General features: G+C 41.1%; 1 protein-coding gene and 1 non-coding gene across 3 annotated transcripts in view; both read left to right on the top strand.

Annotated features, from left to right (window-relative positions):
- Nucleotides 1-3,115: 3,115 nt before the first annotated feature.
- Nucleotides 3,116-3,187, top strand: Trnae-uuc. Its single transcript has one exon. It is a non-coding gene; the product is annotated as a tRNA-Glu (tRNA).
- Nucleotides 3,188-3,649: 462 nt separating this feature from the next.
- Nucleotides 3,650-20,707, top strand: part of LOC124720505 (solute carrier family 35 member E2A-like) — a 142,197-nt gene continuing 125,139 nt past the window's right edge. For both annotated transcript variants that reach the window (XM_047245863.1, XM_047245861.1), the window contains exon 1: nt 3,650-5,601. In XM_047245863.1, coding sequence (XP_047101819.1) covers nt 5,331-5,601 — 271 coding nt within the window. In that variant the 5' untranslated portion in view covers nt 3,650-5,330. The remainder of the gene's footprint in view (nt 5,602-20,707) is intronic.

The following is a 20,707-nucleotide window of genomic DNA, read 5'->3' as shown; positions in this document are numbered from 1 at the left end:
GGGCTAGTCCCGCCAAATGATGTCCGTGGTGGGCGTGCCAGGCCTATCGTTAGCCATGGTCGGAATCCGATTCCTCTAGGATGGTTAGGGGAACCGGATGTCGATGCCAGCGGCGTGGAAGTGTGGTCCCAACGTGGCGTAACCCATGGACAGTGTCGCGCAAGGCATCCACTTTCTCATAGAGCCGCCGTGCGTTGTTGCGTATGGTCGTCTTTAGGGGGACGATATCCGCTTCCTTGTGGAGAGCGACAATTCTCGTGAGTGGCGGGGGGTGCAGGCTCCACCTGAGCACCTTGTTCTGCAGGCGCTGCAATGTCCGCATCCTGGTGACACTAATCGTGGCCCATGCAGCAGATCCATACGCGAGGGCAGGCAGAATAACTGTTCGCTATAACCACTTCGTCCATTTCTAAATTAGGGAACTGGCGCTGGTTACGACTGCGAGTACGGCGCGGATCCTCACGGGCCAAAGCCTGGCAAGCAACTGAAGTAGTCTGGACGAAGATAGAAGCAGCACGAGCCCAAGTCAGACAAGTTTGACAAGTCTCCTGACAGACGAGCACAAGTTTGGCGAGCACGATTAGTGTGGATGCACCTTTATAGTTAAATAAAGATATGGTTTGCACCTAATTCAAATGTACCTTTGGTAGCATGCAGTATGAAGTTTATAACTGAAGCAGCAACCAACCGCAAGTGTGGTTTAAAAACATTTATTTGAAGGAAACCAGACCAGTGTCGGATTACTTACAAATCCATTTTCAGATGGTTGTTAAAGTCTTGTTATCTTCCTCCTGAGGCCTCGTTTTGTATTGGTTACGCGTATTCTGAAATGCTGTGTGAATCTGAGTGACGAAATCACCCTGTGTTTTTGTTATGGATTTAAAAATCAGTACATTTGTGGACGTGCACTGTGTGAGTGCTGTTCATTTCACTGGAAAACCACCGCATTATTCTCTGTTTGATGGCAGGACACACGATAAACATTTGCACGAGTAACACAAACGATATTTTCGATGTTCTCAAAATATGTCAGTTTTCGAGAAGACAGTGGTATGTAGTATTTCTTCTGGTAAACCTTCCGGGATGTAAGGTCGTGGTCCATCCCGGAAGGTTTACCAGAAGATATGTCATCCGGTCGTGAAAGCCTTCATACTATGTAGTATTTGTTACGTGCATTGAAACAGGGTGAAAGGATAAATTATTTAACTTTTTTATTCAGGTGGGAGGAGAGTCGGTGGGGTAATGAGGAGATGGGGTGGGGGTGGGGGGGGGAATTGGTTGCGTAAGATCAGGTGTGGACGACCATACGGCCGAGTTACAGTGTGTAAACTTTTAGATGGCAGACCTGAATCGGTAGAAGTCGGTAAACGTCGGGAGGCTTCGGTACTCACGCAGTTTCGACTCTTGTCAACATTACGTAGCTGACTGTGTTGTACAAGGTAGCCATTGTCGTCTGCTTCATTATTGTTTTGCGCTGAACTGTTCTGCGTGTTTTTATTGTGCAGTTGTGCTAAACATTATCAAAATGAGTGAAGAGGCAGTTGCTGGCCCATCTCGGGAGTCGCCAACAACACCTACCAGTAGGCCAACGGTTAGAAGGAAACCAGTACTACGTAGCCATGCTCGCAAAATTATATTGCGTGTGATTGAATGCTGCGAAAGGGAACGGGAGCAGAAAAAATTGCTTCACACTATTTACAAATCTTCAGTGAGAGCTGCTACATACACAGGACAAAGCATGCGTAGCATTGGAAGATTCAAACAGTTTTCCAAGAATCATCCTGGCGTATCACCACAAACGCCTGGTAAGAAAAGGTGAGTTTTTGTACGAAATATCTCTGATTATCGGTATTGTCTGATTGAGCAGTGACAGTTCTGCCGTTCGCTGCCACGAATTTGCATGAATACCTACTTTAGACAATGGCGACCATTAAATAAAAACACTGCTCAAATCTCCTGAGTGCATGAGATCAGCTATGAAGGTTATTAAAGCCATCCTTCTAGCTATTGTATCAGAATAAGCACACGCAACCATAGCATTAAAGATAAATTTATCTTTTTCTATGCATCATTAAAATATCGTTTGTTGTAGTCAAATTATATGTTATTAATTACCGGTAACAGTTCAATTTTAAATTTTATTATTTACTTCCTTTTGTTTATATTTGGTTCTGTCTGTTTCCGTTTGACAATATTTTGATTAAATTTTTTTCTGAGATATTGCTCGCGAGTAAGAATTTACCCCGTAAGTGTTTCAGAAAAAGAGAGTCGTTATCAGTTCTCGTATGATGCTGTTCATGTAAAAACAAAAAAAAGTAGAAGCTAGTAAGTATATCTATTGGTTGTGTACGCTGGTAGTACTAATTTTTAATCGAAGGTGAATGGGGGTCGGAGAAGACTGTGCCCCTACGAAACGGGTCGCTGACGAAAAAATGTGAGAAGCGTTACCCTATACTAGACTGTATAACCCCGTTCCGACGGATACCGTGGAATTTGTTTAATTATGCTTCTTTTTTTTAATTAGGCTATTCGGACAGCATGAAAACTTGTTTTGTCAGAAAGCAAACGTACCGCAACGTATTTTATTCAGTGTGGCATTTATTTTGCTTATATCCTGTATGTATACCATTTGAAGTCATTTTGAAACCAAATCCCTAAATTTACCTCCAGGGTGTAATTCTGCTGTACTTTATTGTCATAATGGTGTTTAAACATAAATATAGGAATGGTGTTCGTTTTTGGTGTTTGTAACTTATTACCTGTAACCACCATGTAGTTGGTCTATAGCTTTATTTACAGATATTTATAGTTGTTTCGGAGCTTTTTGAATTTTCGTGATTAACTCGCTAATTTCCATGTCGTTCAGCAGTATCCAGAACTTGTCGATGGAAAGATTTGTGTCTATTGTGCTGTCCATGACAAACAATAGAAACAGCGTTTCCCAGATCTGTTTCACTACAAGACCCAATCTTCGTGGTGAATCCATTTTAATGTAAGCTGGAACATCTGACAAAGGAATACGGTACATCATATTCGATTTACAATGGACCACTGGGTAGTAATCACTACTCTATACACTAGGCCTATACATCTTACATGGTCCAAATGTCTGTCATCCCATGTGGTCTAGTGGCTAGGATAGCTGGCTTTCACCCAGCAGGCCCGGGTTCGATTCCCGGCATGGGAACAATTTTGTCTTGCACTGCAGTGAAACAACACATTTATTCCAATTTGGACAGATGAGAATGTCGCCAATAACAGTGAGTGTAACTACATCTGACTATTTTAGGTTCAAATAAGAGGTATGTATTTTTGATTTAGAAAATATTTTTCCATTTGCCATTAGAAGAGCTTATAGGTCCATAAGGATCTAATGAATGAATTCATACAAAAATCATTATAGTTTGAAGAAAATTGTAAATCATCAACTTACTGACTTACGATAAGTGCTTCCTAAGTTGTCACACGTTTTGTTAGTAGGAAGGAATGTAGTAGTACTATTGTAGTAATGAAAAAAAAAAAAACACATTCCTCTTCAAAACGCGGTTTCCAGCCACCTGGCAGATGGCATTCGCTTGCTGCTGTTGGACATACAGATGGGCGGAGATTTAATGTTTCTTATAGATTGCGCATCTGGAATCGGCCTATTTCTGCTATCTGCCGGCTGTGAGCGGAAACACGAAACATGGCGGCAGTAAATACCAAAGAAGTTATGATAAACTGAGGCTGTGTTGTTTTGTGTAGCCAACGAAAGTGACTAAGTGAGTGAGGCCTTGATAAGTATGTGACGGGTGTAATTGTGCAAATCTCGCTGTCGAGCCGGCGTGGACGCCCGTGTGAGCGATGATGCGTTGGCACGTCAAGGAGGTTTACTGTTACAGTGTTACGCCGACGTGTTGCGCTGAACGGATAGAATTATTGTGACAATGAAGATTCAGGCCTGTCATCAAATCTTCTCGGACTCTGGAATCAGTAATCTTCATCTTTTCTGACATGGCAGCATTCGTACATCAGTTTAGAGACTCTTTAAAATCGTGTGCAGTGTAATGGTGTTGCGGAAATAAACTTAGGTTACATTGCTGTATGTTGAGTTACACGACATAACCGTCTACATATGTGATTCTGATACAGTTCATGGTAATAGTCTGTATAAGGGTTGCTCAAATTAGAAGTCTTATCTCTCTGAAGCTGTTATCTTTACTTTACATTATAAACTGAACTTCTTTTTAATTTAAATTGACACAAGTTTCTCAGTTAATGTGTCATGAAATCTATCAACAGCATTTTTCTTTGACTGACAGTAACATACAGTGTCCATTCCTTACCATTTAAGGTATGAATAGAAAATTTGAGAATAGGTGCTGATAGTTTACTAGTCATACAGTGTTTAAAGATAATTTATTGCAATATCTTCACATTCACTTATAGATGTGTCTATTTAATAGTTTTCTGCAGAACATATAAAAAATGGACAAGAAGAATACTATGATACATTCCATTATCATAATTGACAGAGTGGAGGATTCTAACTGAAGTTGTTAACCTCTGTTCGAAGAATACACACACACACACACACACACACACACACACACACACACACACACACACACACACACGATTTAGCATCAAATTTTTTGAATGTCTGCAGTTGTACTTAAATGATTTCACGAGATGGAATGAAAACTGCTCCCCATTTAGAGATAATTTCTTGCGTGCATTTTGTGTTTATTCTTTTTAGTCAGCATCTGTCCCAAGGGGAAGATTGTATAATTCATCTAAACAAGGCTGTTATCTAATTCACGTGCTGGTGTAAGGCATGAAACCTTTTAGGGAGACATTTCACTGTTCATTAAATAGGGAGTTGCAACACTTGTACAGAGAGTCACTTATTTCATTTGTAATCGGATTGTTTTTGAGTGAAGCATATTAAGTATGTGAGTTGTACAGTGTGGAAACATGTGTTATGAGAGAAACTTTTGTGAACATTGCCAGATAGATGACTTGGCTGAGAATACTAGTATATTTTTTGCTAGAAAATAAACTATACAAATGGTGCTGTGATATTTCAGTGGCTGAAGAGTTTCGAGTAACTCTGGCAGAGTGACGCTGCTATATTTTTTTGTCCCTATCAGTTTTGTGGAAGACAGTGGTGTGAAAAACACAGTGCTCAGTGTTTGTTTGTTTTTGACATTGGTATTGTGCTGATTGAGACTGACAGATCACCAGTTTCTTTTAAGCGCAGTGTGTCAGAGCGAAACGTGGAAGATTTTCTCAGTGTTTGTTTTGTCTTGCTAAGTGTGAACTGACCTGTGAGTTCTCAGGGCTTCAAAATGAAGAACCACCACCACCATCAGCACGGCTACCACGGCAGTGAAGATGATGAAAGTGGCAGTGATTCGCCTGCCCTCCTCCCACACGCTTCACCCACAGCGAGTCTCCTGCCCGAGGACACTCCACCCCCACACGGCCTTCGTGATCCCCCGGGCCTCTTGAATGCCCGGGCCATGTTCTTCCTTGTCCTGTGGTACTTCTTCAGTGGCTGCACTCTCTTCCTCAACAAGTACATCTTGTCGTACTTGCAGGGCGACCCCACGGTTTTAGGTAAGCATTTTGTGGCAATGACTCATCTCTAGTGAGTATTTTCTTTTTTTGTATGTATATTATTTGTGTACATATTTGATGGAATGAAACTGTATTAATATCAGTAGTAATAATCTCAACATAAAAAAGTAATAGCAATATCATGTTTCGTTTAATAATATCATACTAATAGTAGTATCTTATTTCCTATTTATATTGTAACAGATAGATACATTCTATGGTATTTTTAACACTGTGACATTAATTGCAGAATAGCCTAACCAATTTCGTGGAAATGGAGTAGATGCAATTTAAATATGCATAAGTGATTACATACAGACTTACATGTAACACAAAAATGTGTATTTAGTAAGAAAACAGAATTCACAAGTTTTGCACAGAGAGCAGTTATATTTTATATATGCGTAAGTGATAACGTATATGTGGTGCAGGTATCATTGTACTTACAAGGGAACCTCCCCATCGCACCCCCCTCAGATTTAGTTATAAATTGACACAGTGGATAGGCCTTGAAAAACTAAACACAGATCAATCGAGAGAACTGGAAGAAGTTGTGTGGAACTATAAAAAAATAAGCAAAATATACAAACTGAGTAGTCCATGTGCAAGATAGGCAACATCAAGGACAAGATAAGCTGAAGAGAGCCGTGGTCCCGTGGTTAGAGTGAGCAACTGCGGAACGAGAGGTCCTTGGTTCGAGTCCTCCCTCGAGTGAAATTTTACTTTCTTTATTTTCGCAAAGTTACGATCTGTCCGTTCATTCATTGACATCTCTGTTCACTGTAATAAGTTTAGTGTCAGTGTTTTGCGACCGCACCGCAAAACCGTGCGATTAGTAGACGAAAGGACGTGCCTCTCCAATAGGAACCGAAAACATTTGATCGCAAGGTCATAGGTCAACCGATTCCTCCACAGGAAAACACGTCTGATATATTCTTTACGACACTGGTGACGGCATGTGCGTCACGTGACAGGAATATGTTGTCGACCCACCTAACTTGCACACTTGGCGAATAGGTAAAAAGATTCTTCTACCTTGCCCGATTTAGATTTTCTTGTGGATGTGATAATCACTCCCAAAAAAGTGATGAAAACATAAGATTTTGTCACATAAACTGTAACAAATGAATGCAACAGTTTCACAGTCGCACTGTTTTCCCTGTGCTCTGTCAAAAACATATGTTTTTTACGTTTTCAAATGTTTCCGTGTGTAGACCGTCAAATCCTGCATATGTCCAAGCAAATCTGAACATGTCCTGGAATTTTGGAGAGCGAAGTTGATTATGTGTGAGTGCCTGAACTTTGATAATTATCTGAAAATAAAAAATTAAACTTTTCACCCGACGGAAGATTTGAACCAAGGACCTCTCGTTCCGCAGCTGCTCACGCTAACCACGGGACCACGGCGCTCGTAAGCTGACACTCTCATTGATGTTACCTAGTTTGTGCATGGACTACTCAGTTTGTATATTTTGCTTATTGTTTTCGTAGTTCCACACGACTTCTTCCTGTTTTCTCGATTGATCTGTGTTCAGTTTTTCAAGGCCTATCCCTGTGCCAACTTATAACCAAATCTGAGGGGGGTGCGATGGGGAGGTTCCCTTGTTAGTAAAGACAGCACAATTGGATATTACATCGTAATTATTACAAATGAACAGCTTTTACATAACAAAATGTATAGAGATTTCAATTTAGTTTAATATTAATATTTACTCGGTGAGTATAAGCAGTTATCAATCAAGAACGATTTCAGTTTCACTTTGAGTAAGTTCCCTTTCTGACGGCTTATAGAGCTTGGCAGTTTGTTATACCATATCTGGCTGTTAATGCATGGACTATGGTCTGTTGCTTTTAGTGTAGTTCTTTATCTGTAGCAGCAGTCTTTCTTTAATGTATTGTAGACATGCATATCAGGGCACCTGGTTGATTTGCTATTGTGTGTCGCAAAAAAACGTAATTAATTTCTAAATATGCAGTGGGTAGATGTTGAGATATTTATCATGTACCGAGATTTCCCTGCAGGAATCTCAGTGAGCGTATTCTACGGATAATCCTGATTGCTCTTTCCTGCAGGAATAATACATTGTTCATATGTATGTTAGCAACACAGCCCCACATATCTGTCGCATAATTAATCTGTGCAATGGTTGCCCCGTAATAAATTGTTTTTGATGTCTGATTGGAAACTACTTCTGATGGCTGGCTAATTAGATGTACTGAACTCCCAATTTTATTACATATAAAATTGATATGGTTTACCTACATAGGTTTTTGTGTAAATACCAAGAAATGTACAGTCTTCTGTATCTACTGCTTAAATCCTGTGTAGATTACTGACGGAGACGAGTTTAATTGCAATAACTGTGGTATACTGATATTTACCTTCAAACATTGGTCCTGAAAATAAGTAATTATTTGATGTAGTGCCTCAGCTGCAACCAGTGTTAATTCATCAGTTTGTTTTTCAACAAATGACAGAGATCTATCATCTGCATAGGTTTAATAGCTGTGAGATGTGTCTATGTCATTTATGTACACAAGGAGCAGGAAAGGGTTCATTGGTGATATCTTCATGATATGGACGCCCTATCCACATTCCTTCACAATCTGAACACCTTTCCTCCCATCTGCTTCACCTGGTCCTGCCCAACACCCCGCCTTCCTGGGCATAACTTCCACAGCTCTTTTCACATTAAACCCACTAACCACCAACAGTACCTGCATTTCGGCAGAAGTTTCTCCCATACAACCTAGTGAACCATGAACAGCGTATCTGCACTGACGAGAACTCCCTTGTCTAGTATGCGGAAGGGCTCACGAAGGCCTTTACAGGCAGACAGTACCCCTCTAACGTAGTCCACAAACAGATTTTCTGTGTCATTTTCTCTCACACACACACACACACACACCCAACCTTCCCACAAGAATCAGTTACATAGGAGTGCCCCCCCCTCTTCACCCAGTATCACTCCGCACTGTGACAACTAAACTATACCCTTGGGTCGACAGAAGCGTCCGATCCCATTTGTCGGCTTTGACCCGTGACGTAAGGGTGTTGTCGTGTGTGACGTCATGACGGCGCGGAGTTTGGTTTGAGTGTGGCTGTCTCCAGTTCTGTTTTATCTTATTTTATTTACTTTTCTGATCTGTTCGTTCTATCTCGTGAGATTTTTTTTTTTAATTTAAAAACACTTATTACTTATTTTAATTATCTGTTTCCTTGAATTTCTGTTTTAGTTTATTATATTTATCTTTCTGATCTGTTCGTTCTATCCCGAGAGGATTTTTTTTTCTATGGGTTGCAGGGGTTATGACACCTGGGGAGGTGGGTGGATATTCATGCATGGGCTGTCTTCACTTACACGTTGTAGCTACGCAAGGTGTCTAAATTTGTTTACATTTAGTTTGCCCCCCACCCAAAACACCCCATTTCCCGTGCTTGTCCCGTTAGTGTCATTAGGCTTCTTGTGGAAAGTGTGTGTGTTTGTTTTTGTTTCCGCCATATTTGTGACGTCATGGGTCAAAGCAGACGGGTGGGATCGGACGCTTCCGTATTTCCATACTCTTTACCAGGGCTTTGATTATCTCTCGTCCTGCCCTGGAATTCTTCTTCTTCTTCCGTATCCGGATGCACTAATTATATCTTCCCTTCCCAGTACTTAGCAACGTAGTTTGCTTTGTCATTGACTTTCAAAATATCATCTTCAGTGCATGTTATAGACATATCTGGGCAAGTCAGTAGGTGGTCCAAGTTCTGAATTGCTCCACATTCACACCTATCGCTATCACTGTAACCCCATTTAAATAGGTTTGATTTGCACCCAGTTACTCCAGTGCGCAGCCGGTTTAATGACCTCCAAGTTGTAAAAGGTAGTTGAAATCCTGCAGATCCCTCCTCAAGTAGTTCCATTGTGGAGTGTGGCACCATTTCGTCCCAAAGAGATAGCCGCCTTGCGACAGGCTCGGTGGCGAGCTCTTCAGTAGTTTCAATGAAACTCCTGCGGGATTTCAGCCGGACACGTTGTTTTCGGTGCATATGCATCAGGTGTCGAGGATCATTCTTTTCTTTTGATCTTTCGATCTTGGCGGCTACTTGTCTGCGGATAGTGCTATGCCTATGATGGGATAAATTATGTCTGTGGGAGTTGGTTTGAGGCATCCTGTGGCAATACGTACAGTTTCGTTTACGGCGACGTCAACTTGCTTAGTGTGAGCAGAGTTCCTACCAACTGGCGCCGCGTATTCTGCTGCTGAGATACTCGGCGCCAGACCCGTGGTGCGCAAAACGTGTGGTTGAGCTCCCCACGATGAACCTGTTAGCTTCCGCAGTATGTTGTTCCTGGCACAGACCCTTTTTTTAGTGTTGTGACAGTGCTGCTTAAAAGTAAGTGCTCTGTCCAGTGTTACTCCCAGGTATTTTGGGCTGTTTGTATGTTTCAGCTCTTCCCCTTGCCACATGACTCGGAGTTTCCGTTTGGCTTGTTTGTTCCTAAGATGGAAGGTGGATACTTGAGATTTACTAGGGTTTGGTTTGAGATTATTGCCGTCGTAATAGGTAGCAAGTTCTGTTAAGGCTCCTGTGAGGTTCTCCTCCACTTGTTCAAAGGTTTTATCCTGAGTGGCCACTGCTGCATCATCAGCATATATGAACATTAGTGTCTGGTGGCTGATGGGAAGATCATTGGTATGGATGTTAAATAATATTGGAGCCAAGACACTACCCCGTGCAAGTCCATTTTTCTGTGTCCTCCATCGGCTGGTTTTAGATTGTAAGGTTACATAGTACCGTCTGTTCTGTAGCATGCATTGCACGAACATAGAAAGGGTGTAGTCCTTAGTGACATTATACACTTTCTGGGTAAGCAGCTTATGGTTAACTGTGTCGTATGCAGCACTGAGATCCAGGAATGCGACCCCAGTTACTTCTCCTCTCTGATAGCCGTCTTCGATGTACTGTGTGAGATTAAGGATTTGGCCACAGCATGATTTTCCTGGTCGAAATCCAGCTTGTTCGTTAATGAGGGCTTTGTCCACATAATCAGCTATGCGTTTGAGGATCATTCGCTCCAGCACTTTAAATAAATGACAAAGCAGTGAGACAGGCCGGAAATTTTTAGCTTCAGCTGGGTCTTTCCCTGGTTTTAATAACGCAATAACCCGAGCTTTCCTCCACAATTTAGGAATTTGCATTGTTGTGATACAGTTATTCATTAGCTCTAGGATCCATGCTTGTACTCCCGGTCCAAAGTGTTTAATTTGCTCAGATCTCAGATCGTTGAGGCCAGCGGCCTTATTGTTTTTCAAATCGTTGATGGCATCTTGTAGCTCCTGAATGAAGAACGGGCGAGCTAGGAAGCTAATCTCCTCGTTCAATTTTCTTTTAATTTTGCCATTCCTGATCTTCCTTTTAGTTTTTCCATTCATGAGTAGTTGGTGAGCTATCTGATCAGGTGTAACTTCACTGTAATTTGGTTGTGGTTCTGTTGGGTCGTTGTTGAGACTTTTGACCAGTTTCCATACCTTCCTACTGCTGTGCTTCATGTCCGTCTCTTGTAGGAGGTTACACCACTTTTCCTTTCTCGCTTTGGAGATACCAGACATCATCAGTACCTCACCTGCCTGGATCGTTTCCTCTTAGAGGGGGTCCTTATTACACAGTTCTTCATACTTTTTCAGAGCTTCCTTGCTGCTACCATTGAGTCCAGCGATATACTGGGTGCGGCACCCTCTAGGTATGTGCCGTCGAGAGATTTTCTTGACAAGGTCTATAAAAGTTTCATATGATTGTATCTCTGGTTTAATTTCCAAGATCCCCTTATCAAGGTCCTCTGTGAAAAGTTCCCAATGAGCTTTTTTGAAATTGAAGCGTCTCTTGAAGGGCATTACATCTGATTTGATTACTGCAGTAATGCAGCAAGTTATTGCTCTGTGTTGCGATCTTGGAATTGGGTCCTCGATTTGCTTTACAGTTTGCAGGGATACCTTTTCAGAGACAAAGATGTTATCTGGATTATATCCTCGTTTCCATCTTCCGCTGTTAAATGATGCAGGCAACTTTGGGTCATGTATCAATTTCAGTTGAGCCTGGTCTGCCCAGATCTCCAGCATTTCGCCATCGTCATTTGTCTCTTTATAACCCCATGCGACACCGTGACAGTTAAAATCTCCTAGTACAACTTTAATGTTTTTTGAATGGAAATTTCCAGGCTCCGTAAATTTGAACCTCGCACTGGATGGTTTGTACACGTCTACATCTACATCTACATCTACATCTACATCTACATCTACATTTATACTCCGCAAGCCACCCAACGGTGTGTGGCGGAGGGCACTTTACGTGCCACTGTCATTACCTCCCTTTCCTGTTTCAGTCGCGTATGGTTCGCGGGAAGAACGACTGTCTGAAAGCCTCCGTGCGCGCTCTAATCTCTCTAATTTTACATTCGTGATCTCCTCGGGAGGTATAAGTAGGGGGCAGCAATATATTCGATACCTCATCCAGAAACGCACCCTCTCGAAACCTGGCGAGCAAGCTACACCGCGATGCAGAGCACCTCTCTTGCAGAGTCTGCCAATCGAGTTTATTAAACATTTTCGTAACGCTATCACGGTTACCAAATAACCCTGTGACGAAACGCGCCGCTCTTCTTTGGATCTTCTCTATCTCCTCCGTCAAACCGATCTGGTACGGATCCCACACTGATGAGCAATACTCAAGTATAGGTCGAACGAGCCTTTTGTAAGCCACCTCCTTTGTTGATGGACTACATTTTCTAAGGACTCTCCCAATGAATCTCAACCTGGTACCCGCCTTACCAACAATTAATTTTATATGATCATTCCACTTCAAATCATTCCGCACGCATACTCCCAGATATTTTACAAAAGTAACTGCTACCAGTGTTTGTTCCGCTATCATATAATCATACAATAAAGGATGTTACAGTACATGAATGTAGCTCAGTAGTTAAAATTTCTATATTTTCTTCGCAGGTCAGAGCACAGGAGCATACGTCTAAGTTCCTGGAATGAGAGACATTGTACTCGAGACCTTTCCCACCCCCTCCTAAAGTGGTATTCCGTTGCCCTATCCCTGTGGCAAACCGAGGTGCGAGACCTTACCGATCCACACACCCAGCACCTCCAACTCTAGTCCTGACCAGGCTTATGGGAAATACGGAAACAACCATAAACCACGATTCCAATATGGCGCATATAAAGTCGTTACATACACCTTATGAGGACGAAAATGCATCGAAAAACAAACAAACACTTTCCACAAAAAGCCTAATGACACTAACGGGACAAGTGCGGGAAATGGGGTGTTTTTGGGTGGGGGCAAACTAAATATAAACAAATTTAGGCACCCAACCCCATAGAAAACCACACAAAACGACGAAAAAACCCATATCACAAAACTCCCCAAATGCCACTAAACACTATATCATCTGGAATCGGACACTTCCCTTGACTTATATAGCTCAACAGCAGCTCCCTATCCCATAAATTAGGATCAAACACTTCCCTTGGCCTATATAGCTCAAACACATCTCCCGATACCAATACCAACATACACAGCCACACATTGGGATCGAACACTTCCCTTGACCTGCGCACTGTTAATTTTATCCGTCACATCCATTCCTGAACAGAAACGACAACTGATTAATTTTACTAAAATTACCACACAACATACAGTGAACAACACTAAATTAACCTTCACACAAAATCGTTAACTCACTGAAACGAATTCCACTACAAACACAGCCGACACTCGAACAATTTTGGATAATGAGCAAAAGCAAACTAAGTCCAATACACCACACAAATGAAAACCCTGAACCTACCACCAGAGAGCACAACAAACCACACACGACGACATCTACAAACATGCTACACTCACAAACCAAACTCCGCGCCGTCATGACGTCACACACAACACCTCCCTTACGTCACGGGTCAAAGCCGACGCGTGGAATTGGACGCTTCTGTCGACCCAGCTTATGACTCCATCAGAGGCAGGGCCCCTTTTGAAAGCAGCCATATCATATACCAACTCTGCTGCAAATACTGCACAGCCTTTTATATTGGAATGACTACCAATCAGTGGACCGCCAGGATGAACAGCCGCCGCCTAACTGTTGTTGAGAACATAGTTGACCAACCATTGGAACAACCTGTTTAGTTTCAGTGGCTGCTTCACAACCTGAGCCAACTGGATCCCTCCCTCCACCCCTAGCTTCTCTGAACTAAGCATGTGGGAGTTATTCCCATAGCACATTCTCCACTTACGTAATCGCTCTGGCATCAATCTCAGGTAATCCACTGTCTCCGCACCCACCATCTGACTGTTCCCCCTGTCACCCTCTCACAGTTCACATCCTCACATGGCATTCAGCGTGTGCCACTTTCCACTGGCCACGACACCTGTATCTTCCATCCCACCCTCTCGCATTCCTAGCTGGAAATTCGACCTTCCTCCGAGCCGCTAGCCACCCACCCCTATTCCCTCTCCTTATATCCACCCAACCGGACACCATCTGCCAACTATTGTTTGCACTGTCAGTTTAGGCGGCACCACATAGAGACATAAGTGTGCGTATGCTTGTGTGTGGGGGGAGGGGGGGGGGTCGGGCACACGCGTGTGTACTTACGTATTCTAGTTCTTTCTTTTGTTTGTGCCTACCAACAACTCGATGTTTCTGCATTTTTGGGGAATAGTCCTGTATTTATGTTCTGCAACAACTTTCCTTTAACACACATACTTCCATAAATCATATTTAAATAAAGATTTATTGTGTCTCATACTATTGATAGTGTATGGTAGAGGACTGAAAATGTTAGTACTAGCATACTTCACCTCTCTTTGTGCTAGTGTCAGATACCTTATTCATCTTGCTTCTTTCACCAAAGAAGTTGCTCGACTGATGTGACTCAAGTGACACATCTTGTATGTGGGTGTGATTGTGTTCTTCTGTGATAACCTGCCATGTTGTTTTGCACTTGTTTGAAACAGTTACTATAAAACTTTCATAAAATAACTTTTTTGCACGAAGAAGTTTAGTTTTACAAAATAAATTGTATTTCCGATACATCCTATAATCTATATTAGCGCATTTAGTGTGTATCTTACAGTTATTGTCATACGTTCTTTGCAGTGACAACATTTGTTCCCTAGCACTTTAAAGTTCATTAGTCTAACAGTTTTGTAACTGTGTTTTATGCTTATCTTTGGAATTAAGTGAACAAGTGTACCATACATCTATATATTTGCTAAAGAATCTACCAAACATAGTTTTGATATTAGTTTTTCCAGTCAGTTTCTCATCCAAAAAATGAACAATGTAAGGAAAACGTATATTGCTACTTACTGTAAAGATGACACATTAAGTTGCGAACAGGCACAGTTTAGATACTTACTCATTAGCTTTTGGCCCCAGCCCTCGTGCACCTCACGCACACGTGACCGCCAACTGTGGCAGCTCTAACCAGAATCCAGCTGTCACTTGTGCTCTTGAGGCGTGCTTGCTTGTGTAATTGAATTGTGCGTGTTCCTTTTTCTGATGAAGGCTGTGACTGGAAGCTAATGTATAAGTGTCTTTTTAATTGATTCTATCTGCAACCTAAAGTGTCATCTGTACGATAAGTTGCAGTCTATCTTTTCCTTGTGTTGTTGATATTCCAACCTGGAATTTTCATTGTTTCATAGAAGAAATCTCATTTTATATAACTTAGTCTGTTAGCAAACTAATTCACACTCATCTTTCTGATCTCTCACCCAAGTCACTACATTTTCTTCACGGGTGGTGTTGCAGACGTTACATGACAATTTACTGTGGAATGTGAGGGTTAGTTGTTCATGTCAGAGAAATATCCATCTACACGACTAATAGTGAAGACCTCAGTAGAGAAGTTAACAGTACTATTATCTGAGCAGGCTTCTTTACGAGTAGCATTTCTGTTTGCAATGAGTAAATTTAATGACATTAAGATATTGAAAAAAGATCTTGATTCATGCTTGTCAGAGTATATCAAGTTATTGTTTTGAGGTGACTGCAAAAAGTGATTTTTTTTTCTTTACTCTTTAATACTTTTTTCAAAAGTTTAAAATTATTGAAGACTATTTCTACAACTGCATTCGGAGACTTATAAAGATGTAGAACTACCATATTCTGCTCTGTCAGCTTTACGAAGGTGAACTCACTATCTAATGTGGGAGAAAATTGACTTACATAAACTCTATGAATTTCAGAATGACTTTGATGAAAATTACAACTCGACCATTTTTTCTTCCTATATGTAATGATGGAAACAACTTATTCTTTAGGAACAAAAATGTCTATTTCAGATACAGTTCAGATGTACAAACTACATCGAATTTCTTACTTCAATGGTAATGTTCTAATTCTCTTGTCTTATTGCTAATTATGCATGCATTGATTTGTAGCTCAGTAAGTCCTTTATATCTGTTAGCATTTGGACCCATTGAGGCGAAAGCGATTTCTTTCAACACACAATAGAGAGCCTGTTCTTTGTGGAGACTTCTTATAAAGCAGAAAGATATATATGTTCGGTAAACTAGATAAAAAATCGGTAACATCTTGTCTCAATGAGGAACTTGAAACTTTCAGCACAGGTCAGGAGCATGTAGAGGAAGTATGGCTCAAGTTCAGAAAATAGTTGACCATGCACTGGGTAGATATGTACCCAGTCGAACAGTTCGTAATAGAAGGAAACTTCCATGGTATACAGTCACTGTACAGAAACTTCTAAAGAAACTGAGCTTACTGCTTAATGGATGTAAAACAAAGTGTAGGGCTATAGATAGAGAGATGTTGAATGAAACACATTTGGCTGTCAAGAGAGCAATTACTGATGCCTTCAATGACTACCATAGCAGAACATTGTCAAATGTCATTTCACAAAATCCAAAGAAATTCTGGTCGTATGTAAAGGCTGTTAGTGGTGTCAAAGTTAGTGCCTTGTCCCTAGTGAGTGAGTGGGACTGGAACTGAAACGGAGTGTAGCAAAACAAAAGCTGCAGTGCTGAACTCAGTTTTCAAATGTTCCTTTACAAAGGAAAACCCAATTTAATCCTTGCACCACTGTAAAGATGAATGAAATAGTATTAGTGTCAGTGGTATTGAGAAACAGCTGAAATTGTTAAAATTGAACAAAGCTCCAGACCCCAATGGAATCCCCGTCAGATTCTATATTGCATTTGTGGTTGTTAGCCCATCTTCTCACTATAATCTGTCATAGACCCCTCGATCACAAAACTGTGCCCAGTTCTTAGAAAGAGTCACAGCTCACAACCGTCTACAAGAAGTGTAGTAGAAGTGATGCACAAAACTATCATCCTATGTCCTTGATGTCAATTTGTTGTAGACTCTTAGAACATGTTCTGAGCTCAAACGTAATGAAGTAGCTTTAAACAAAGTGACCTCATTAGTGGCAACCAGCATGATTTTTGAGAACATCGATCATGGGAAATCCAGCTCCCACTGTTCTCACACGACATACTGACGGCTTTGGATAAGGCAACTGTGTAGATGCAGTGTTTATTGATTCCCATAAAGCATTTGACTCAGTACCACATCTATGCTTATTGTCAAAAGTACTATCATATGGGGTATCAAGTGAAATTTGTGACTGGGATGATGACTTTTTGGTAGGGAGGACTCGGCATGTTATCTTCAATGGAGGGTCATTGTCAGATGTAGAAGTAACTTTGGGTGTGCCTCAGGGAAGTGTGTGGGATCCTTGCTGTTCGTGTTGTATATTAATGACCTTGCAGACAATATTAATAGTAAAATCGGGCTTTTTGCAGATAATGCAGTTATCTGTAATGAAGTACTATTTGAGAGGAGCTGCATAAATATTCAGTCAGTCCTTGATAAGATTTCAGTGTGGTGTAGAGATTGGCAACATTGCTCAAAATGTTCAGAAATGTAAAATTTTGCACTTGACAAAATGGAAAAAAAATGTAGTATCCTATGATATAATATCAATGAGTCATTGTTGGAAGCAACAGACTCATACAAATAGCTGGGTGTAGCACTTTGTAGGGATATGAAATGGAGTGATCACATAGGTTCAGTAATGGGTAAAGCTAGTGGTAGATTTTGGTTTGTTGGTAGAATGCTGGTGAAGTGCCGTCAGTCTACTAAAGAGATTGCTTGCAAATCACTCGTGCGACCCATCGTAGAATATTACTCACGTTTGCGGGACCCATACCAGATAGAACTAACGGGATATTGAACGTATACAGAGAAAGGCAGCACAAATGGCCACAGGTTTGTTTAATCCATGGGAGAGTGTCACAGAGAACTGAACTGGAAGACTCTTGGAGACAGATGTAAACTATCCCATGTTGTTGTTGTTGTTGTTGTTGTTGTTGTTGTTTGTGGTGGTGGTGGTCTTCAGTCATGAGACTGGTTTGATTCAGCTCTCCATGCTACTCTATCCTGTGCAAGCTTCATCATCTCCCAGTACCTACTGCAGCCTACATCCTTCTGAATCTGTTAAGTGTATTCATGCCTTGGTCTCCCTCTATGATTTTTACCCTCTACACTTTCCTCCAGTACTAAATTGATGATCCCTTGATGCCTCAGAACATGTCCTACCAACAGATTCCTTCTTCTAGTCAAGTTGTGCCACAAATTCCTCTTCTCCCCAACTCTATTCAGTACCACCTCATTAGTTACATGATCTACCCCTCTATTCAGTATCTCCTCATTAGTTACATGATCTACCCCTCCAATCTGAAGCATTCTTCTACAGCACCACATTTTGAAAGCTTGTGTTCTCTTCCTGTCTTCCTCGAAGCCTACAAAAGCTATAAACGTAGGTTTGCTTTTCCTTAATATATCTTCTAAGATAAGTTGTAGGTGTTCGAACATTTCTACAGAATCCAAACTGATCTTCCCCGAGGTTGGCTTCTACCAGTTTTTCCATTCGTCTGTAAAGGATTCGTGTTAGTATTTTGCAGCCGCGACTTATTAAATTGATAGTTCGGTAATTTTCACACCTGTCAACACTCACTTTCTTTGGGATTGGAATTAATATATTCTTCTTGAACTCTGGGGGTATTTTGCCTGTCTCATACATCTTGCTCACCAAATCATAGAGTTTGGTCCCATGAGAGTCTATTAACAAAGTTTTAAGAACTGGCTTTAAATGATTGGTCTTGGGATTTATAACAACCCCTTATGTAGCGGTCATATAGGGATCGTGAGGGTAAGATAAGAATAATGCCGCTCACTCAGAGGCATTTAAACAGTCATTCTTCCCATGCTCCACATTTGAATGGAACAGAAAGAAACTCTTAATGAATGGTACAACGGGATGCACCCTCTGCCATGCACCTCACGGTGGTTTGCAGAGTATAAATGTAGATGTAGATAAAAATAATGACACTGAGTCATGTTACTTCGGATGGATCTCTCGCCATTCTGGCATTATGACATAAAAAGTCCTCATTCTGTATCGTAGTGCTTCTTGGACTGTCATATTCTTTGGGTGCTTGCTGCTGTTGATGTTTCAGATGTTAATTTTGCTGTGTTTCTTCTCTGGGCCTCGTGATCAAACTCTGGATACGTTCTGACGATGCTGTTTCTGATTTTTCTGTGGAGCTTTTGTTTTCAGATGTAATGTGGTAGTCTGTTGGTACACTAGAAATGATGGCACCCAGACGTGATGGAGGTTTTGTCCGTTGGTTTCTGGTTTCTTCTGAAGATGCTGATGTTTCTGTTGTCTGCTTTACTTGTCGTTGTATACTTCCCCTTAGATTGTACTGCTACTTTTATTCCTGTAGTCATTGTAACTGTTGCTGTTGGGGATGACAGAGTTTTCTGTGTTGACATTACCTTAGCTGTCTGTGTCAGTATTTCTCCTGAATTTGACTTGACCCTGTTTTGTTCTGATTTCATTTTTCCTTGGAGTGGGATTGTGACTTTTTTCACAGCAGTTCCATCCTTTATCTTTCTCAAGATCTCTAAACACATTTCTCCCTCCCTCTGGTGCTTCTATGGAGATCGTGTTTTGTGAAATATTCCCTGATACCGCTGTTATGTCTACGTAGGTAGCATGTGAGATACTGCTGCATATTTTCCACAGCTTTCTATTTGTAGCTGTTAACTCATTATTTAGCTCACATTAGAAATAATACTTATCTGTGGCATTATGGCTATTGTATAGACTATCGCTTTCATAGTGAAGGGAGCTTTTTGCTCCACAGCACATCAAGGATATACTCACTATGATGTCATAATTTCAAGCTTTTTAGAAAAGTTGCAGCATGATATTCCTGAATTTACACAACACACGAGCCTCACAGCTTTTTTTTGTGCTATGAATATTTTATTTTAAATTGGTGTCATGCACCAGCAGGTTATGCAGATCATATTAAGGAATGAAAATAAACAAAGTACGCAGATTTTGAGACAGTGATTTTTATAATATGGGATGTAATTTATGAGACATTGGAAAAGATCTCTTTTGGACATGTTTGTGTGGTGAATCGTGAAATAGTGTGAATGTGTTTCAAATGTCTGCGAGTCGTGTAACTGAGGCGGGACGTGGGGACCAGCCTGGTATTCACCTAGGAGGATGTGGAAAACCGCCTAAAAACCACACCCAGGCTGGCCAGCACACCGGCCGTCGTCGTTAATCTGCCGGGCGGATTCGATCCGGGGCCGGCGCGCCTACCCGAGTCCAGGAAGCAATAAAAACAAATTATCATTCACAGTTCACTTCTCTACTAAGCAACACTTCATACAAATTCCTCCACAAGTGAATTCCTGACATTTAAATTCATATTGGTGTTAACCAGTTCCTCTTTTTCAGAAAGACTTTCCTTGCTGTAGCCAGTATACACTTTATATCCTCTTTGCTTTGACCCTCATTGGTCAATTTGCTGCGCAAATAACAAAATGCTTGGACTTCGTTTAGTCTCTCATTTCCTTGTCTAATTACTTCATTATCTCCTAATTTAATTTGACTGTATTCTGTTGTCCTCGTTTTACTTTTGTTGATGTTCATCTTTCCAAGATAATATCCATTCATTTCAGCTTCTTTGCCATCTCTGACAGAATTACAATGTCTT

This window comes from Schistocerca piceifrons, chromosome 11 (assembly GCF_021461385.2).
Source record: "Schistocerca piceifrons isolate TAMUIC-IGC-003096 chromosome 11, iqSchPice1.1, whole genome shotgun sequence".
NCBI classification, from domain to species: Eukaryota; Metazoa; Arthropoda; class Insecta; order Orthoptera; family Acrididae; genus Schistocerca; species Schistocerca piceifrons.
Note: the sequence above shows the minus strand (reverse complement) of the source record. Positions and strands in the feature narration are given on the sequence as shown.